General features: G+C 32.4%; 1 protein-coding gene across 1 annotated transcript; it reads left to right on the top strand.

Annotated features, from left to right (window-relative positions):
* The first annotated feature begins 19,690 nt into the window (after window positions 1-19,690).
* Window positions 19,691-22,772, top strand: LOC107919589 (glutathione S-transferase zeta class). The gene is made up of 10 exons (XM_041082761.1): window positions 19,691-19,807; window positions 19,897-19,984; window positions 20,106-20,162; window positions 20,269-20,354; window positions 21,229-21,300; window positions 21,748-21,801; window positions 21,908-21,983; window positions 22,120-22,181; window positions 22,267-22,326; window positions 22,448-22,772. The coding sequence occupies exons 1-10, from the start codon at window positions 19,799-19,801 to the stop codon at window positions 22,544-22,546; spliced, it is 663 nt and encodes a 220-aa protein (XP_040938695.1). The 5' UTR covers window positions 19,691-19,798; the 3' UTR covers window positions 22,547-22,772.
* Window positions 22,773-22,809: the final 37 nt, after the last annotated feature.

Below are 22,809 nucleotides of genomic sequence, written 5' to 3'. Positions count from 1 at the left end.
GGGCATTTGACTCATGTCTATCATGGCATCTTAATTATTTGGCATAAGCATAAATTCCAGGAAATCAATTCTACAGGTGAATTCCCCAGTGGACAATGTAGCAAGATTGATTGAAAATTACAAAATTCAGCGCCTTAATCCCCTAAGCAGTAGGGTAACAGGTTAAATTTGCAGATCTTATCTCCCTAAGCAGTAGTGGAGCAGATCGAAGACTCGCCTTAATCCCCTAAGCAGTAGGGTAACAGGTTCGCAGATCTTATCTCCCTAAGCAGTAGCGGAGCAGATCGATGACGACTTGCTTTAATCCCCTAAGTAGTAGGGTAACAGGTTAAATTTGCAGATCTTATCTCCCTAAGCAGTAGTGGAGCAGATCGAAGACCCGCCTTAATCCTCTAAGCAGTAGGATAACAGGTTAAATTTGCAGATCTTATCCCTAAGCAGTAGCGGAGTAGATCGAAGACGATGCACCTTAACCCTTAAGCAGTAGGGTAATAGACCAAAGCATAGTAGATCTGGCCTTCACGTGTTTACACTGAAGCAGATCCAAGATAACAAGATTTGGCTTCTCTATTTTTGACGGAGAGCAAATCGAAGACATAGCAGATCTGACTTTCGAATGTTCTCACATCAAAGCAGATCCAAGATAACAGATCTGGCATCTCCATTTCAGCGGAGAGCAGATACATATCAGATCTAACCTTCAGATGATTTTACTGAAGCAGATCCAAGATGATTTGGCATCATTGTGTTCACAAGGAGCAAATCGAAGACATAGCCGATTTGATTTTCAGATTTCCTTACACCAAAGTAGATCCAAGATAACAGATCTGGCATCTCCATTTTGACAGAGAGCAGATACATAGCAGATCTAACCTTCAGATGATTTTACTGAAACAGATCCAAGATGATTTGGCATCCTTATGTTCACAAGGAGCAAATCAAAGACATAACAGATTTGACTTTCGGATGTTCTCACACAAAAGCAGATCCAAGATAACAGATCTGGAATCTCCATTTCGACGGAGAGCAGATACATAGCAGATCTAATCTTCAGATGATTTTACTGAAGCAGATCCAAGATGATTTGGCATCTTTGTGTTCACAAGGAGCAAACCGAAGACATAGCAGATTTGGCTTTCACGTGTTTATGCTGAAGTAGATCTAAGATGATTTGGCATATCTGTATTGTCAGAAAACAAATTGAAGAAGCAGATTTGGCGTCTCTGTGTTCGACGGAGAGCAGATCGAAGATATCAACATGACAGTCCTGAGTTTACAAGGAGCAGATTAAAGACCATGAAGTCTGAAGCTGATGAGACCGGGCAAAATGGGTCCTTTTATAGTTTTTACTCTATTCTCGTTACACGACAATGAGCAAAGAGGGGCAGCTGTAATAGCCCATTTTTGCTCGGCCCATTTCAGTATTTGAAATAATAAACTCCCATAAAATAAAAATAAAACAAAGTCCAAGTCCAGTACAAAATTACAAATGTCGTAACCATTTTTTTTGTAAAACGGGAATTGACTTAGATTTTTGAAAATGAGAAACGAATAGAGGAGTCGCCACCAATCTTTTTGATGAGGTGTGATCGGATCACCTTAAATTAATTATTTTAGTAAAAATGAAGATTTACTAAAATGATAATTTTTGGTCTACGGAAATCAAAAAATGAGTTCGGGAGTCGGTTACGCACGAGGAAGGATTAGCACCCTCGATACGCCCAAAATTGGTACCTAGTTAATTAATTAGTGTCTTAATTGTCGAAAATTGAGAACTTGAAAGACCTTGAAATACAATCCCTCTTTTGTAAAATAAACATTAAAATGTTACAGACATTCTCGTCTCGAGGCAACGATACGTCATATCCAGTGAGTTAGGATACGACATCTCGAACTTTTGAGAATGAGCTTGCCTTGTATTTAAAATCGATGTATTTTACCTTCTTTTAAAAGGGTATTCGGTTAGTTAGGGCGAACGAGGAAAATCGAAACCCAGTAAGTTAGGGCACGTTTCCTCGAACTTCCGAACACCGAACATTGCCTTTATTTGCAAAAGATCTTATTTCGAGGTATCAAAGTGTCATACCCGGTAAGTTAGGGCACCACACCTCGAAGCTCCGAAAATAAGCATTTTTAGACTCGTATAGTGATTTAAAAGAATATACCGTTTATTTAGGTTGAATGAGACAAATCGAGACCCAGTAAGTTAGGGCACGATTGTCTCGAATTACTAAATACGAAATATTTACTTTTATGAGAAAATTATTAATGTTTTGAGTAAAATTGTGATTTATAGTAAACATAAAAGCAAATGAATAATAACATAATGACGGGTGCGATAGTGTCAAAAGCAATAATATGAACAGTTGTAAAAGATGATATAATGACGAGGCTAAACAAATGTAAATAAACATGTGAGGAAAATGAAGTAATTGAATACGCAAGCAAATAAATAGATAAATGTGAAAAAATGGCAAAATAAAATAACAATGATAACGATAGTAGTATATACATATATGTATTAAGGTACATACATAATAATAGAAGTAATAAGAAATATATGAGAAAAGCATATATATACATAATAATAATACAATATTTAAAAATGCATATGCATAGCGTATATATAAAAAATGTATACGTAATATAATAAAAATATATAGTATATATACATGTTAGTAATAATAATGATGAAAGTAATAATGCAATAGTGACGACAATGAAAGATATAATAACGATAGTAACAATACAAAGATAATGATAATACTAAAAACATTACATAAACATATATTGAAAATAGATATACACATAACTAATAATACGAGCGATATATGCATACCATATATAAAGGCATATACGATACATATATATTAGAAATGGTAATAATGTAAAAAACAATTATTAATAACATTATACAAATAAATATATAAATAAATACCTAATAATATTAAAGGCATATATGTAATATATACATATTAAATGATAATAATGTTAGAAAACAATTATTAAAGGTATTACCTAAAAATACATACGTATGTTAAAAATAAATATATGGTGATATTAACAGTATGTGCAGAATATATATTTGGATATTATACGTAATATATAAAAGAATATATATATAGCATTAAAAGGAGAAATATACATAATATATATGTACAGATGTATAAAAATATAGACATAGTATAATATTAACACATATATACATAACATGGAGCATAACACATATATATTAAAAGAATACCTAGGTGACATACAAATATATTAATAAGAATTATAGTATTAAAACTATTAATAATACTTTTATAACATATATTTATAAGTATTAAATAAAAACGATAATAGTGAGCCATTAATAGAGATACAACCATAATAAAATACAATAAATAATATTACAATTAAATTAGCATAATGAGGGAAAATAAAAGAAAGGACGAAATCGAATTAAAAAATGGAATCTTGAGGCGAATTTAAAATAAATGAAGGAAAAGGGGATTAATTTGGACACACGAGCAAACAGGAGGGACCAAAGGGGAAAATATCCCCTCCCCCAAAACACAACGTTTTATACAGGACTAAAATGAAATAGAAGTAAAGTTATAGGGGTAAAATTAAAGAAAAAGGAAATAGCGCGAGACCCTATTGAATTAAGCCTCAAAAGCGGAAGGACTGAGGGCGCAAATAATCCCTCAGTCCAAAAACACGTGGACCCTGGGCATAGGCAGGTCGGGTGCTCAAATCAAGGCCCAAAACGACGTCGTATGGTCCCTTTATAAATACCAAAATCTTAGCAAAAAAATCATTCTTCCAGCCTCTTTTAAAAAAAAAAATCTCTTCTCTCCTTCTGGGCTAAACCTAGAAACCGGCCAAGGAGGCCACCGACGGCCGACCGTCACGGCACTGTGGCTCCGCCGCGCTGGCCACCGTACACGGTGGCCGAAAATCGCCTTTGGGGTAATTTTTCTCCTCTTTTTTTTATTTTTTTCTGTTTTTTATTTATATGTATAAATGAGGGAATGGGTTTAAAAACAAAACGAAAATGAAGTTAAATCACCTTAGATTCGCTACTCTCGTTCTCCAATCTGTGATATTGGGTTCTTTTCCTGCTTTTGATATTGCTAGAGTTTATATTCTTTGCTTGTATGTTTGAAATCTAATATTGTTTTTATTTCACAAGTGCCGATGCTTACAATGGTTTTTGGATTTGGCTTTTAAATAGCCATTACATTTTCCTTTTCTTTTTAATATCTGTCTTTCCTTTATTAATTTTTGCAGGTGTTTGTAGCGTGGATTCGATCTGTCGGTAGGAGTAGAGGCGGTGGTGGATGGGACAGGGGCAAGTGGATGAACGGCTAGGGTTTTAGGTTTTCCTTTATTTTTCTTTAATGTATTGGGCTAGGGTTTCCTTTGAAATTGGGTTTTGGGTAGGTTATTTGGGTTTTAGGCTTAGTGGGTTCAGGGGTTTTGGGCCCAAAATTGGGCTTGTACAACAAACATATAATTTGGCCTAATCGTAATGGCCCATTACATGAAAAGATTTAAGGTCAATCTATGAGCTTGACTCATATGGAAATATAATCTTTAAGGATATGCAATCTTAGATATGATATGCAATCTTAGATGTGATATGCAATCTTAGATGTGATATACAATCTTAGATATGATATGATATGCAATCTTGAAGATATGATTTTGTAATCTTAGAGATTTAATTTGTAGATATCCTTTAATCTTAACCGTTGATGTAATTGATCTGTACCGTTGGATTTGGGGAGGCTCAACTATAAATAGAGGCCTCTTCCTTCATTGTAAACACACTTGAGTTTTGGGGAGCAATAAGAATTCTTTAGAGCATTCACTCAAATTTCTCTCCCTCTTGCGTTCTTATTTTCTACGGTTTGTTCTTATTTATTCTTTGTTCATTTTCGTTTTCAACCTTTTTTTTATTTAATCCCTATCTCCTTGATTTTTTAATTCTCTTTTATATTTTATTTTTTAATACTTTTAGTGTTATATCAAATTATTTTTTTATTAAATTCTATATTATTCATTGTTTTAAAAAATATATTTCATTTAATTGAAAAAGTTTTTTCTTAAATAAGGCAATGTTTGGTGTTTAGAAATTCGGAAAATAGTGCCCTAACATGCTGGGTTGCGATTTTTTTCGTTTGACTAAATAACCAAATATCCTTTTTAATAAATTTTCAAAATCATGAGATAATTTTAGTTACGAGGATTTAAAACATCGTCTCCTAACATGCTGGATGTGATGTTTGTATACTTTCGGAACAAAGGAATCTCAAGTTTCAACTTTAAATTGTTCAAGTCTTAAAATCTTTTCAAATTTTCGACATTAGGACAATAAATAATCAATTCGGTACCAATTTTGGGCGTTACGAGGGTGTTAATCCTTCCTTGTGCGTAACCGACTCCCGAACCTATTTTCTTGAATTTCGTAGACCAAAATGTTTTATAAAGGTGATCCAATCACACCTAAAAAGGTTGGTGGCGACTCCCATTTTCATTTTTCAAAAAGTCGATCCCCGTTTTTCAAACATCCCTTTAAAAAATGGTTTCGACAATAACAAAACAGAAATGGTAAAAGTTCTTTTTTTAACCTCACATTTCTCAGTAAACAGACAAAGAATTAACCAAATGCACTTCTAAAACATTAGATCATTAATCTACTGCTTTAACATCAATAGTCAAAAGGACTAACAACTGCGACAAAGAAGAGTAGAAGAAGCCAGAACTAGAGATAATAAGAAATTAATGAAAATACCTCAGCCACAACCAAGAACAAAGCAAAAAAGAGGGGAGAAATCAGTGTTAAAACATTGCTAAACCAAGAACAAAGCAAAAGAAAATGGTTGTTTCGTTCTAAAAAATAATAGTAATAATAACAACAACTGTGACAAAGAAGTGTAGAAGAAGCCAGAACTAGAGATAACAAGAAATTAATGAAAATACCTTCAAAAAGCAGCCACAACCAAGAACAAAGCAAAAAAGAGGGGAGAAATTAGTGTTTTACTTCTCAAATATGAAAAAGAAAATGGCTGTTTCGTTCCCAAATCTGAAAACAATTGTGGTTGGGGAAGAAATTAATTTAAGTTTCAAGGCTAAAATGGTAAAATAATAAATAAAAGTATGGGTATGTTTGTCTCAAAAAAATACCTATAATTGTACTGGCCTTCACTGCAGCTGAATCCTCCAGCCTGTTTTCAGCATATCAGTGTGGCTAAAATAAGTTTTCACTACACTGTGCTGTTGAACCAAACAGCATACCAATAAGTTTACTATCCCTCACTGCACCACACTGGCCTTCACTGGTAAACCAAAGGAGGCTAAACTCTCTTTTATTTTTTCTCTCTATACTAGCTGCTGCTAGATTTTCCTTTCTATACTCACAACACCTTTTTTTGCTCTCAAACTCTAGTTAATTTTTTTAGCACTCACAACACATGAACTATACATACATATATATAGACATAGGCTTAGTTTGGATGGGCGGTGTGTTTACCTTCGGTGAGGTTAAAAACAGCGGTGGCGGTGAGATTGGATACTGTAGCAGTGAGATTAGAAACAGCGGTGGAGTGTGTGTTTGGATTCAAACGCAGCTGTAGCGGTGAGGTGAAAATAAAAAATGACTATTAAGGACATCAGATTAGAATTGATATATAATAGAAGTTTTTAAATTATTTACTTATATAAAATTATTAAAATATGTGAATTTATAAATTCATTTAATAAAATATTAAAATGTATCTTCCAATATTTTATTATAAATATTTTAATGAATTATATAATCAATTTAAATTATTAATTAGATAAAATGATAATAATTTTTAATTTTTTATAGTTAAATATTCTTTTATAACAATGATAAATATTATTTTCGCAAATAGTAACATTACACTTGGATCAAATTTTCAAGTATCTAAACGAATGATTTTTAATAAAAAAAAATATAGTAACATAAGACATAACAAGTTTCATTATTACTAGAAATTAGGTTATGATACAAAATTGATTTTACAAATATTGATTCATTAAACTATTTGCAATGGTTTCCCTTAACATTGCAATTTCAAGGTCACTTTCACTGTTAGAAGAACTCGATTCACCTCTATCAAAATGGCCTGAAGAGATTGGCATGTCGGGTATATTCTCAAATTGTCGAAAATCCTCATCATTTGACCAAGCATGTCTTCGAAAGTAATTATGCAAAACCATTGTTGCAATAACTATTAAAACTTGCTTGTCGAATGAATAGCTTGGAATATCTCTTAATATTGGCCATTTTTTTCCACACTTCAAATGTTCGTTCAATCACAGAGCGTAACGAAGAATGGACATGATTAAAAATTTCTTTTTTTTCCAGATGCTCGACGATTACCTCGATGAAAGTCAGGTAAATGATATCGTTCCCCCCTATATGGACCTAGAAAACCTGCCATTTGAGGATATCCTGAATCCACAAGATAATATTTTCCTATAAAAAAGTAAAACATAATATCAAGTTTAAAAATAAATTAAAAATTGTAATATTGTTTTTTATGTAAATATTAATTAAAAAAATTAAAGTTCAACCTGGTGGAGGGTGTGGAAACTTTAACTCTTGTTTTCTAAGTGCTTGCAAAAAAATTCTACTGTCATGTGCTGTTCCTTCCCAACCAGGAAATGCAAAAATAAAGCACATGTTGAAGTCACAAACTGCCATAATATTTTGAGTTGGTTCACCTTTCCGTCCGATATAAGGTATTTAACAACAAGGCGAAATGCATGCTTTTATGTGTGCTTCATCTATGGCCCCAATACAATCCTTTAAATTAAATAAAGTAATGAGATAAAAGTTAGAAATAATTTATATTTTAAAAATATAAAGATTATGTAAATTTTACCTTAAAGTGAGGCTAATATCTTGTATTATGTCGAATTTGGTTCAATACTTCCTCAAATTGACCTTTAATGGGTTTAATCGTGTCTATTCCCATTCGATCAAATATATGTAACATACTAGTAAAAATTCGACTAACAATTTCCCCTGATTATTGAAATCGCTCTGCTGCATTTGAATTTGATTCTCTATTTCCAAGAATATACAATGATAATGCTAACTTCTCCATCGCAGATACCTTCCCATGCTTTAAGCCATAATTTGTTTGCAAATCATGCAACAAGCTGTGAAATATATTTTTTGGCATCCTAAAACTATTCATGCAACGATCATCATGCCCATTTAATACTTCGTCCACCCACATTTGACCTGTATAATTTGAATCCATACACGGTTGCTTAGTGAAATAAGTTTCATGGTGTAGCAATACACTGCTTAACACTTGTTCTTCCTCTTCATGATAATTGTTGTGCTCAACTTGTGTAACAATTGTGGCTATTCTTCGTTGAGCTTCTTCACTTAATTCAGGGTTATCATAATTCATATAAAAACTATTATTCATATTGTTAAATTCATCCATAACCTGAAAAAGTAATCAAATGAAAATAAATTAATAACTTGTGACATTCTATACAACATAAAAAATTGAATAAAAGCATAGCTAAAAATACCAAACATAAAAAATATCATACATTAGGTTTACATATAAAAAAGTAGATCATACATTAGTTTTGCATCTAAAAAAGTAGATCATACATTAGGTTCACATATAAAAAAGTAGATCATACATTAGTTTTGCATATGAAAAAGTAGATCATACATTAGTTTTACATATAAAAAGTAGCATAGTTATATTACAATAATAATTCTAAGGAGCTTATGGTGGAGGTGGTGGATGGTATGGTTGGAAGGGAAATGAGGATGTTGCTACCAAGGATGAAAATGATGCAATTGGATTTTGTTCAGCATACTCACGTCGAAGCCACCAAACCCTAACGTCTAGATCTAAGTTCAAAAACACTTCTCGCTTCACCAGTACTTGGAACATTTTGATGGCAAAATAGTACAGTTCATCTTTTTTTGGAATTTCATCTCCCAAATCACGCAAAGCATCCATTGCATTTGAAATAGTATATTGAGAGTGAAGAAAAATAATTCCATTCACTGACTTCCTTGGACTAGCCATACTCTCACACAATTTCTCAATATGAGTAGCTAATGAATTTCTTGATGATTTTCTACTTGAACTTGATTTTTTTCCTTTACCGTGTACAACCCTAAATGTTTCCTTTCTTCGATTAGGAGTTTCATGAGAAGGGTTTGATGGTACCTCATTAGGAGGGATACCTTCATTCTCATTTCTATTTTCATCTGAATCACCAAATCCCTCATTAGGTGGATCATCTCCCATAGGAACCCCACTTGGAAGAACGCCAGACGAAGGTGCCCATGCATTCTCTCCGGTGGCTACAATGCCACCAAACATTTGCCACAGTAAATCATTCAATCGTGGTTCAATTCCTTTCTTCTTAAATCCTTTAAAATTAGGATTTTCCTACATAACATGTAAAATGTTAAATGTTATACTCATATTTTTATATTTGTAAATTATTAATTTCAAAAAACTTTATGCATTAATATAATGATAAAGTTAACACTAACCTGTATTTTTTCAGCCCACCATTCTTCGGTAGCATCGACCATCTTTTTAGATGGACACCGTCCAATACCTGTAGATTCCTTAAGCAACTCCCTCCATAACCTCCATTCCTTTTTAATGTATCCCACTTATTTTTCAATTGAGGTTTTCCATAATTTTTTTGTGTTTTTGCTTGAAAAAGAGCAACGACATTTTCCCATCCTTTTGAGTTTAGATGAGTTGTCAGTCTATTACCAGCATTGACTTCATTCACGCAAAGTTCACAAAATATCAACGTTAGCTCATCATCCCAAACAGCTTTTGTTGCTAAGGTACTATCTCCCTCCACAAATTTTCGTGTCTTTACCATCTATTATTATTATTTTGATTTTAAATGTCAACCGACATAAAACGATAAATATTTAATTAGATATAATAATATAGTTTCATAAAAAAATTAAGAATAACACATCACAAAAAAGGTGAAAGCCATAAGATGAACAGTAAAGAAAAAATTCTCAAAGATTCATGGTAAACAATAATGAGGATATAGAAAGGATAATTGATTATCCTATGCTTCATAAAATTAAACAAAGACTAATTGAACTACATAACTGGTTTTGGAAATAAATTTTAGACTTAATATATCATTTGGTACCTAAGTTTGAGTCTTTTTTAATGTAGCGTACCAGCTTTTTAGTATGTAATTCAAGTTTTAGGGTTAAATTGATAAAAATTAATTGCAAATATTATTAGATTTAAAATTTCATATTTTTTAATAAAATAAATTTAATATTAATTGTGAATTTATTTAATTGTGTGTACTTGTTAAATACAATTTGGATTTGATAAAAGTTAATTGCTAATATTATTATTAATTATGAATTTTCATCAAATCAATCTTAAAACTCGAATTAAACATTAAATTGTTAAAACTGATCCCTTTTGGTATCAAAATATACTACTTTTGTCAAATATATGTACCGCATTAAAAAAAATAACACAAACACCACATTAAAAAATTGTGAAATTCAAATACCAAATAATATATTACACCTAAATTTCAATAGTAATCCAACAAAATAAAGAAGATAATAAATACCTTACTTACCTTACTTGGAGTGGAAAAAATGATGTTTTACTTTAAAATCATTTCTAGCTCTATTATCCATAATGTGTACAATAACCCATGCTTATGTCAATTACACACACATTGGCTGAGAGACGTGTTAATATGTTCGGTAGAGCTGGTTAAAAATTTGAGTATAAACTTAAATCATATTGTAAATAATTAATTCAAATCAATTTCAAGTCTGATCAAAACTACGTATTATTTTTAAATTTTTTTCAACTATCTCACCGCTCAAAAATTTTCAATTCTAAAAGCTTGTCTTAGCTAAAACCATTGCATTTTGATAGAGGTATTTTTCATTTCGATGTTTGGAGGTTATTAATGCTTTTATGAAGCCTAATGCAAACATTTAGAGTTTGGCTTATTAATTCAAGATTGTTTACTGTTAAAGTTTAATTTCATTTATATGTCCTTTTGAACCGTTCAGATGTCAATAAAGGATTATCATTCCTTCTGGTCTTATTTTTGTTTTGAATGATAATATTTCTACTACTCATATCAATGATTCTAAAGGATATAAGAATGGGTGTAATGGGTAAATCTATTAATTGGGGTCTTAATTGTTCGTCGTTGTCTTTAATTTTTGTTTTGGTTATTATTTTTGTCCTTTAATAAAAAGTTTTATGTTTAAAAAATTATTTAAATAAATAATGTATTAAATATGATTATCATATATGAAACTAAACATAACAAAAATATAATATGAATACACGCATTAACAAAATCAAAATATTTTGCCCAAGTCATAGACATTTAGCATAAGATTTCAATCTTACATTCACAATCCCTTTTCTATTGTCAAACTACTGTTTTTTTTCTTGTATTAAAATATAAATTATATTAATTTCAACAGATAACATTCACTTCTAGTCTAGTATAGGAAATTAAAAAACAACTACACGTTCTGTTACTTTTCCTATCCATGCCCCAAAACAAACTCTTCAGCAATTAAAATCATAACTTTTCATTTCATCTTCAGATATCATATAGTGATAGAACCTGCAATGCCCTTAGAGGTCGGAACTCAATAGTTCTAAGAAATTACCAGAGGAGTACATCGTGTGCTTTTTAAAACACTTAATACTGACAGGTAACTCAATATGAACTTACCACCTATTCATTTGTTTGCATTTACATATGCATAAAGCGAATATAGTTGAGTGGGCTCCTATCAAGAGTATTTTTGAAGCATGACAATATCAGATGTCTTTAATAATGGTGATGCTACTTGATAGGATTGACTTTTGTTTTGTTCTACAGAAATGGCTTAAAATTGTTGATATGTTTTCATTTTCAGGAGGCTGATGCATAAAACATAGTTTGCTTCAGACTTTACAGGATTTAAGAAAATGGGGCACAATGGTTGGTTGATAACATAGACATCAAACTTGTAGGTAAGATTTTACATTTTTCCTCATTAACTAGAGGAACCTTTTTGTGCCATAGATTCAGTGCTTCAATTCTGGCTTGATGGCTACACAAATGTCAGTCCCATCATTACTCCAGTTTATGAGTCACTTTAAGAAAATATCTTAGTAACTAATGGAACAAGGCCTCTAACTTCTGAAAGTGACACAGATGACTGATCTGATTTATTTGCAGGCAATCAATTTCAATATAATCTTCTTGTATAGAAAATATAACCATTTCTATGCCTTCATTGGTTCTACCAACCCATCTATCTGTATTAACTGTAGGACTCGATTACCTATCAGTTTCTGCTTATGTTAATGCTGCCTCTACTCATCATATATTTCTAAGGAAGAGGGTAAAGAATTCAGAAGTTTCCTTTGTGAATCTACAAAACTTTTTACAGAGGTTACAAAACTGCAACAAGGAGAAAAAGAACCTTAAAATTTGTCACCTAACCTTCTAGTAGCATCTATAGAGTCATATTAGAATATAGCCAATGAATTTCCTTCTATCAATGGTTTTAACGACATACCCTATATTTTCAAAGGAGTATTAAGGAGAGCACTTATATTATCATTGATGGGGATATATCATATTTTATCTAATATCTTTTACAGTGAGGTTAACTTCAGAAATAGAACTTATTTGAGCTGCAACACGATTTTAAACAAGTTTCACTATTTCAAATACATACCTTGTCTGCTTCTACACTAACAGATGAAGTAGGTACCTCAGAGCCTCCAATCTGGAAGACACAAATCATAAGAACGAAATGTTGAATGTCGAACTAAGCTCATTTTTTTTCTCACATTTCTTAACAAAAAAACAAAGAACTTATATAATGGTAACGTTCATTTTCTTCTCACTTTTCATAGCAAACAAACAAAGAATTTATCCCACTGCACTTCTAAAAACTTAATCCCATCAACACAACAAGGACTTGTTTTTTTTTTTAGTTCCCATATATTTTTTCAATTAACCAAATTCAACTAAGTTCAGTTTTGGTGTTCAAGACTTCAAATTTAAGTGCCAAAGAAAATCAAAATAGGCTCATATGAACAAAACAGAAATGGGAAAAGTTCATTTTTCTTTTCCTCATATTTATTAGCAAACAAACAAAGAATTATTCGTATGTACTTCCAAAAACTCAACCCCATCAAGGCCAAAGTCTCTTTTTTTTTCAATTTCCATATTTTCTTTCAATTATCCAAATTCAACTAAGCTCATTTTTTGTTGTTCAGGGTTTTAAATTTGAATGCAATAATAACAAAACAGAAATGGTAAAAGTTCTTTTTTTAACCTCACATTTCTCAGCAAACAGACAAAGAATTAACCAAATGTACTTCTAAAACATTAGATCATTAATCTACTACTTTAACATCAATAGTCAAAAGGACTAACAACTGTGACAAAGAAAAGTAGAAGAAGCCAGAACTAGAGATAACAAGAAATTAATGAAAATACCTCAGCTACAACTAAGAACAAAGCAAAAAAGAGGGGAGAAATCAGTGTTAAAACATTGCTAAACCAAGAACAAAGCAAAAGAAAATGGCTGTTTTGTTCCCCAAAATAATAGTAATAATAATAACAACTGTGACAAAGAAGAGTAGAAGAAGCCAGAACTAGAGATAACAAGAAATTAATGAAAATACCTTCAAAAAGCAGCCACAACCAAGAACAAAGCAAAAAAGAGATGAGAAATCAGTGTTTTACTTCTCAAATATGAAAAAGAAAATGGCTGTTTCGTTCCCAAATATGAAAACAACTGTGGTTGGGAAATTAATTTAAGTTTCAAGGCTAAAATGGTAAAATAATAAATAAAAGCATGAGTAGGTTTGTCTCATAAAAATACATACAATCGTACTGGCGTTAAATGCAGCTGAATCCTCCAGGCTATTTTTAGCATATCAGTGTGGCTGATTAAAGTTTTCACTGGATTGTGTTGTTGAACCAAACAGCATACCAGTGAGTTTACTATCCTCTACTGCACCACACTGACCTTCACTGGTAAACCAAAGGAACCCATAGTCTAGTTACCTTAATGATTACTTATCCTTTAAGTATATCATAAATGATAATGCTTATCCATTATATGCCTTACCTTGTTGAACTTTTCAATGTTGCTACCATCTTGATTTTTCATGAAGTTTCCAACATGATAAGCTTTATCCAATTTGCAAAGTTGTATCCAATTTGAAAACCAAGTTGTATGAGGTAGAAGCCAATTTGGATACAAACTCTTTGGTTGTAATTTTTGACTTTGAAAAGTTTGGTTTGATTTCTAACACTCCCCCTCAAACCGAACATTTCATTCTAAGCTTTTCTTTGAGTTTATGGAATATGTCTGCTTTCAATGGCTTCATAAAAATGTCCGCTAGTTGATCTTCTGTTCTGCAGTAGACTAACTCCACATTTTTATTTTTCACTTGCTCTCGAATAAAATGATACTTTGTATCGATATGCTTACTTCGACTATGAGACACTGGATTCTTTGAAAGAGATATTGTGGACTTGTTGTCAACATAAATTGTAATTGGACCTTCTTGTATAATAGATAATTCACCCAAAATATTCTTCAACCAAATTGCTTGACACGTGCATATTGCAACAGCCATGTATTCTGCTTCACATATTGAAAGAGCTACTGTTTGTTGCTTTTTCGATGACCATGAAAATGCTGCGGAGCCAAATGGAATAAATATCCATATGTGCTTTTACGATCATCCAAGTCTCCACCATAATCACTATCTGAATAACCAACCAATTTTGAACTATGTGAGTATGTATAAAATAAACCCTGATCCATCGTACCTTTGATGTATCTCAAAATTCTCTTTGCTGCAATCAGGTGATCTTGTTTTGGCTTCTCCATGTATCTGCTAACTATTCCCACTGCGTACATGATGTCTGGCCGTGTAATAGTCAAGTACCTTAAACTTCCAATGATACTTTTAAACAACGTTGGATTTATTGGCTCTCTGGATGAATCAACACTTAATTTCGTGCCTGGTTCTGCTGGCGTAGCTACTGGCTTGCAATCTTTCATATTGAATTTTCTTAAAATTTGTTCTGCATACTTCTTTTGAGACACGAATGTTCCATCTTTCATTTGTTTCACCTCGACTCCAAGAAAGTATGACATTTCACCTATATCAGTCATTTCAAATTCTTTAGTCATAGCTTTCTTAAAGTCATTGAACATACTTGGATTGTTTCCTGTAAAAATCATATCATCCACATATAAGCACACAATCATGATGTCACCAACTTTATTTTTCTTCGTATATAGAGCATGTTCGTATGGGCTTTTTATGAACCTGTTCTTCTGAAAGTATTCATCTATTCTTGTGTTCTATGCTCTCAGAACTTGCTTCAATCCGTATAAAGCTTTCTTCAAGCGATAAACTTTGTCTTATTGTCCTTGTTTGTAATATCCAGGTGGTTGTTCAATATAGACTTCTTCTTCCAAGTAGCCATTAAGGAATGCTGACTTCACGTCTATATGATAAATTTTCCATTTATTTTGTGCTGTAATTGCCATGAGAAGCTTATAGTATCAATTTTGGCTACTGGAGCAAATACTTCATCATAGTCTACACCATATCTTTGCTTGTAGCCTTTTGCAACTAGTCTTGCTTTGTATTTCTCCATTTTTCCTTCTTTGTTGGTCTTCTTCTTGTACACCCATTTGACTCCAATTAGACTATGTCCTTCTGGTAGACTTGTTAACTCCCATGTGTCATTTCTTCTTATTGCTGCAATTTCTTCATCCATTGCCTTCTTCCATCTGACATCTTTAATTGCATTTACATATATTATTGGATCATATTCTGTCATTAAACAGAATAGTGAATAATCGAGTATTGTTTCTATGGGTTTTGTAACTTCATAAATATCACATAAACTACGCATTCTTGCAGGTGCTTCTTCTGAGTTGCTAGTATTGCTGCTGGTTGGTGATGATGATGTTGTAGGAGTTGTTGCAATAGGACTTGGAGGAGGGCTTTGATCGTTGCCTTGTTCTTGGTTAATGAAGTCGTTGTCTTTGTCATCACTGAAAAATAATCCTTCAATTTTCTTTCCTTCTTCACTTTATCTCCAATAATCAGCTTCATCGAATTCGACATCTCTTGAAATAACAAATTTCTTGTTGAGAGGGTTGTATAACCTATATTCCTTGCTTCTCTTTTCATAACCAATGAAAATACATTTTACTCCTTTATCGTCAAGCTTCTTTCTCATCTGGTCAGGAACATGAGCATATGCGATACATCTAAAAATCTTGCGATGTCCGACTCCTGGCTTTTGATTACTCCAAGCTTCATTTGGCATCTTGTATTTCACACTTTTTGTTGGACACCGGTTCAACAAATAAACAACACATTGAACAGCTTCGGCCTAGAAAGTTCTTGGTAAATGCTTACCTTTAACCATGCTTCTTGCCATATCAAGAATAGTGCGGTTCTTTCTTTCAGTGACTCCGTTTTGTTGTGGTGTGTACGCAGTTGTCAATTGGTGAATAATTCCGTGTTCATTGTAGAAGCTTTCAAATAGCTTTGAAGTATACTCACCACCTCTATCAGTTCTGAGTATTTTAATGAAATGCCCACTTTGTTTTTTTACCATGGCTTTGAACTCGATAAACTTGTCAAATGCTTCTGATTTTGTTTTAAGAAGATATATAAACTTTTTCTACTAAAATCATTAATAAAAGTAACATAGTACCTGTTTCCACCAAGTAATGGTATATCAAAAGGACCTGCTATATCGGAGTGCACGATCTCCAATGGTTTCCTAGCTCGTCGAGTTTTTCCCGCTTCAAAACTCTGTCTGTGTTGTTTTCCTTTAATGCAAGCTTCACATAGTTGATCAGGAGGATTAATTTATGGCAACCCATTCACCATATTTTCTTTTGACAATAGCTTCAGACCGGAAAAACCAAGATGCCCGAACCTTAAATGCCACAACCGTGATTCATCTTTAATTATATTCTTCATGCATTTCACCTCTCCAAATTCAATGTCAATAGTAAATAGACGGTTACGCGTCATATCAACTTGGGCAATTAATTCACCATTCTTATTTTTTAGGGCGAGCATGGAATCTTTCATATGTACTTCATATCCTTTTTCTAGAAGCTGTCCAAGGCTGATGATATTGCTTTTCAAAGCTGGTACGTAATAAACATCTGAAATGAACTTTTTTTCTCCATTCTTTTGTATAATAGTGACTTTGCCTTTGCCTTTGCCTTTGACCGTGGCATGCGATTCATCTCCAAACGTTACTTGTCCATGAATATTCTCATCCAACTCTGAAAATAAGTCTTTTCTGCCACACATGTGATTGCTAGCGCAATTATCAAGATACCAAATATTTTTTTCTTGATTTTTCACTTTCTTTATAGGTGAGGAATACATTAGATTCCACGTTTTCTTCTTCTTTGGCTGCTGCTACATGATTTCTCTTCTTCATATTGGGATTTGATCTACACTCGTAACTATAATGGCCATATTTATTGCAATTATAACATTGTACCTGAGATTTATTTCCTTGTTGAAATCTACCTCTGCCTCGACCTCGGCCTCGAGCTCCTTGTCCACGACTCGATGTTTGATATTCGTCACTTGTTTGGACTTTACCATATGATTGATTGCCTCGTCCATGTGTTCCTCGTCCACCTCTATTTCTGCCTCTATATCCTTCACGGTATCCTCCACGATTGCTCGTTCCTTGTCCAAAATTATCCCTAGCTCCACTTTCGTTGAAGGACAACTTACTTTGCAAGACTTGGTCCGAATTTCCAGTATCATCATTTAGCTTCATTTTATGCTCATGGGCTTGGAGGGAACCCACAAGTTTGTTGATTGATACTTGTGATAAATCTTTTGACTCTTCAATGGTAACCACCATATAATCAAATTTGCGTGTCAATGACCGCAAAATTTTTTCCATTACTCTAACATCATCAAGTGTTTCTCCATTTCTTTTCATTGCATTTACCACCGTTTTCACCCGAATAACATAATCATCAACACTTTCCGATGGTTTCATTTTCAACGTCTCAAATTCAGCTCTAAGGGTTTGTAAATGTACCTTTTTAGCCTTTTCCGCTCCTTGAAGGGATTTTTGCAAACTTCCCCATGCTTCATTTGATGTATTCACATCTGAAATTTTTTCAAAGGTTGATTCATCAATGCCTTGAAAAATAAAAAACAACACCCTCTTATCCTTTTTACGAGCTTCTTTCAATACTCTTTTTTCTTCATTTGTCAAAGCCGCTTTGGCAGCTTCATTTTCGGGCTCGACATATCCTTCTTCAACAACATCCCAACAATTTTGAGAACCGAGCAAAACCTTCATCTAGATGCTTTAGTTTCCATAATTTGTCTTTGTTAATTTCAGGATCTGCGATTGAATCATGTTCACCATTGTGATGTCAACACGAACCTAGGTCGGATACCACTTGTTGGAAGCGTAATAATAAATATAACTCAAATACTAATTTTTATTACACACAAATAAAATAAAATACAAATTCTCTTTTACTTTTTCTCTCTATACTAGCTGCTGCTAGATTTTCCTTTCTATACTCACAACACCTTTTTTTGCTCTCAAACTCTAGCTAATTTTTTTAGCACTCACAACACATGAACTATACATACATATATATAGACATAGTCTAGTTACCTTAATGATTTCTTATCCCTTAAGTATATCATAAATGATAATGCTTATCGATTATATGCCTTGCCTTGTTGAACTTTTCAATGTTGCTACCATCTTGATTTTTCATGAAGTTTCCAACATGATAAGCTTTATCGGATTTGCAAAGTTGTATCCAATTTGAAAACCAAGTTGTATGAGGTAGAAACCAATTTGGATACAGACTCTTTGGTTGTAATTTTTGACTTTGAAAAGTTTGGTTTGATTTCTAACACCACGATCCAAACCCATCATCGAGCCACAAACAACACTCAAAATACCCATAACATCACAATGAAATTCGAGCCCCGCAATGAATCAGAGTGAATGTACTTTTAAAAAAAATCGAATAATGTAAAATTGAAATAGATTTAACATTTTTTTTGCTTTAAAAAATATTATTTACTATTTAAAATAGTTAATATTTTTAAATTTTTTATGATTTTGTAAATGAAATCTTTTTTTTAAAAATTAAAGTGCAATTGAAAAATAATTCTTATCCCATCCGTATATGTATCATTCATAATTTAATTCTAATCTCACGTGTCGAAAAATCAAAATTCATTTGTTAACAAAGTTCGTCTATATATGTTTGCAAGATCAACAATATGAGGTAAAAATGCTATGGAGGTCTTATATAAGAAGTCAGATTATATTTTACTATCTTTATTAAAAAAATAGATAAATTAGTCCTAATACGTTAAATCAAAGAATAAATTAGTTTTTTCTATTAAAAATTTCTTTTATTTTTACTGTTAAAATTTCGCATGACTAACATAATAACTAAATGTATACCTTATTTTGATATAAAAAAACTTATCTGATAAAATTTTTATAAAAAAATTAATTTACTTTTTAATTAATTCATCTATATTTTAAATAAAAACAATATATTCTAATGTCACACGAGATTCTCTCTATTATAAAAGTCAGTCACGTTATTGCAAAAAACTACCAAATACCAACAACTACCTGCCACTCTGTCTGAAGCTTTGAGCTTTCAACCTTTCCAACAATGGCAGCGGTATGATTTTAACACCATGCTGTTTCTATTTTTGTTCAATTTAATCCCAAATTCCACTCATTATTTTTATTTTATTTTGTTGTTAACAGATAATTGGTGAGTCTCCAAAGCTTGCTCTGTATTCATACTGGCAAAGCTCATGTTCATGGCGAGTTCGCTTCGCTTTAAACCTCAAAGGTTTTAACTTTAATCATCAGCTTGTTCCCTCTTATATCTAATTTGGGTTTCTCTTCGAATTCATTAATTCAGTAGGTTTCCAATAATTTTGGTACTGATTTTTTAATTGGGTTTTTGTTAGGGATTTCGTATGAGTACAAAGCTGTGAATCTTTCAAAAGGAGAGCAGTTTACACCAGGTGAGCTATACAGACATACATACTACATACATACATACATATGGTAGAATGGAAACATACTAAAAAGACAATTTTTTTTCTTTTGTTGTTGCTGCTGTTGTTGCAGAGTTTGAGAAATTGAACCCTCTGCATTTTGTTCCTGTTCTTGATGATGGTGATGTTGTCGTGTCTGATTCATATGCAATCTTGTTGGTTAGTGTTCTTAATTCCAATACAGCAACGATTAGGAATTCTTTTAGGGGTTGGAATTTAATTATAACTTATGATTTTATCATTTAGGAAAGGATTAAATAATTTTTTTATTTTTATTTTTAAGGAGGTAAAGTGCAATTTATCCTATATAAACTTCTAATTTTTTCATTTATAAAAGGACTAAAAAGCGATTTTCCATTTCGAGGGCTGTCCTCCTCTTGTATTTAAAAATAAATAAATAAATAAATCACACCCAATGTCACAATACTATTAGTAAGTTTACATTTTAATCACTCAACTTCAAAATATTACAAAATAATTACTGGACTTTTTGAAAGTTTTCATTTTAATCACCGAATTATTTGAAAGTTTTTATATAAGTCATCGAATTATTCGAAAGTTTTTATTTTTTATTTTTAAAAAAAAATTCGACTAGCGAGTTCTAAGTGACAATTTGACGATCGGTACTGTGGATTAGTACCTATCGATGAATAGAAGAAATGCCTTAGATCTAAGTTGATCTTACAGTTAGTGTTGGAGATTGAAGAAGAAAGCTGTTTGGATTTTAGTTCGCAAATTCGTGATGCTCGAAGTTGTTTCATGATAACAAACTGAACTGTAAAAGAAAAGGGGAAAGAATTTCGATTGGTGCAAACGGTGCAAACAAAGAATGCTATACAACAACAGTTTTAATAGTCTAGTGACTTAAAATTTTCAAATAATTAGTGGTCATTTTTAACGTTTTGAAGTCGAGCGATTAAAACATAAACTTACTAATAATTTAGTGTATGGAATTTGTTGATATTGTCATTTGATGTGGTGTTTTTGCGTTCATTTCAGCTGAATTGTTTAATTTGGTACTTATTTTTGTTAGTATTTGGAAGAAAAATACCCTCAAATAGCTCTCTTACCAGCTGATCCCCAGCTTAAAGCTCTGAATCTTCAGGTAAGTATCTTGGAATATGGCTTTACATCATAGATTATGATCCGATCCTGTAAAACCCGAATTTAAAGTAATCTATCCCGATTTGATTATGAAATGTCAACAATCAAAACTCATCAAAATTCTAAATCTGAAGTTACCTAGGAACAAGTAACTCAAAATGACTTGAAATTAAAGTTATCAAATTTGACTACTACCCTCGACTCGAAGAGGATTATACTCAGACCGTAAAACGGATAAGAAAACCTGTCATTATACAAAAAAAAAAAAACAGTGACAAATCACGAAATAGACTTGCATTGAAAAGCCTGACCCTCAAACCTGAATGGCATAAACCCAAATGGCCCGAAACTAAAACTGACCAAATCCCAAAATAATCAGAAATTTTTAAAACTCAAATTGACCCCACCTGCTCAATTGACAGTTCACTAACTAGTTTATCATCCACAGGTTGCCAGCATAGTCACCTCTAGCATACAGCCTCTTCATATGCTGTCAAACTTGGTATATTCTGTTATATATATTTACACACACATGTATTTATATATTTATGCTCATTCATTTGTTCCTGTTTTAATTCAATTTGATACCCTCTTTTCATGTTTCTTAGAAATATCTTGTGCAAAAAGTTGGTCCACAAGAATCACTTTTGTTTGCTCAAACTAATGTGGAAAAAGGTTTCAATGGTAAGTGATTTCATTTCATAATTAACTTTCATTCTTGTTCGTGTCGTCGTGTATACGTAAAAAGAGCCTCTAACCGATAATCGAAGTTTCGCGAAATACTTAACGCAACTTTTTGCTTGCTTTACTTGCATTGCAGCTCTCGAGAAGTTGCTGAAAGACATTAACGGCAAATATGCAAGCGGAGACGAAGTATACATGGTACATTCGTCATTGTTCGAGTCTTTCCGATTTGATGTTAAACCCTTGATGAATTCTTACATGTTCTTTGATTTGTCTGTCTCAGGCTGATGTATTTATGGCACCTCAGATAGCTGTGGCGATGCAAAGGTTTAAAATCGACATGGTAAATGAGTCTTTGAACGCTTAAAACATCACTTTTATGCTCCATTAATTCTCGAAACTTGTATGTCAGATTAATTAGCACTCAAGAAACCGACCGTATGTGCTGGGTTTTCTTTTTGCAGTCCAAGTACCCTAGATTGTGTCGGATATTCGAGTCATTGAAGGCGTTACCGGAATTCTTAGATGCCTCGCCTGAAAGACAACCTGATGCTGTACATTAACTTGAGTGAGAAGAAACCAACAATAAGACCTTGTTGCCTGTCCTGTATTTGTATTAAATTGTTTGGAGATTTTAGTGGTTATTATGTTGTTTGGTTTCTAAATCCTGTTTTGTTGTTGTTTTTTTATTTAAGTGATCGAAAACTCGTAATATGTATTATCTCGTGGTATTGTTGTTGTTGTAACAATGTTAAATCGAATGTCAAGATTACCATTAGGCTTGGACTACTATGCTTTGTTTGGCTTTTGGCTCAACCATTCCTTT

Source organism: Gossypium hirsutum, chromosome A12 (assembly GCF_007990345.1).
Source record: "Gossypium hirsutum isolate 1008001.06 chromosome A12, Gossypium_hirsutum_v2.1, whole genome shotgun sequence".
NCBI classification, from domain to species: domain Eukaryota; kingdom Viridiplantae; phylum Streptophyta; class Magnoliopsida; order Malvales; family Malvaceae; genus Gossypium; species Gossypium hirsutum.
Note: the sequence above shows the minus strand (reverse complement) of the source record. Positions and strands in the feature narration are given on the sequence as shown.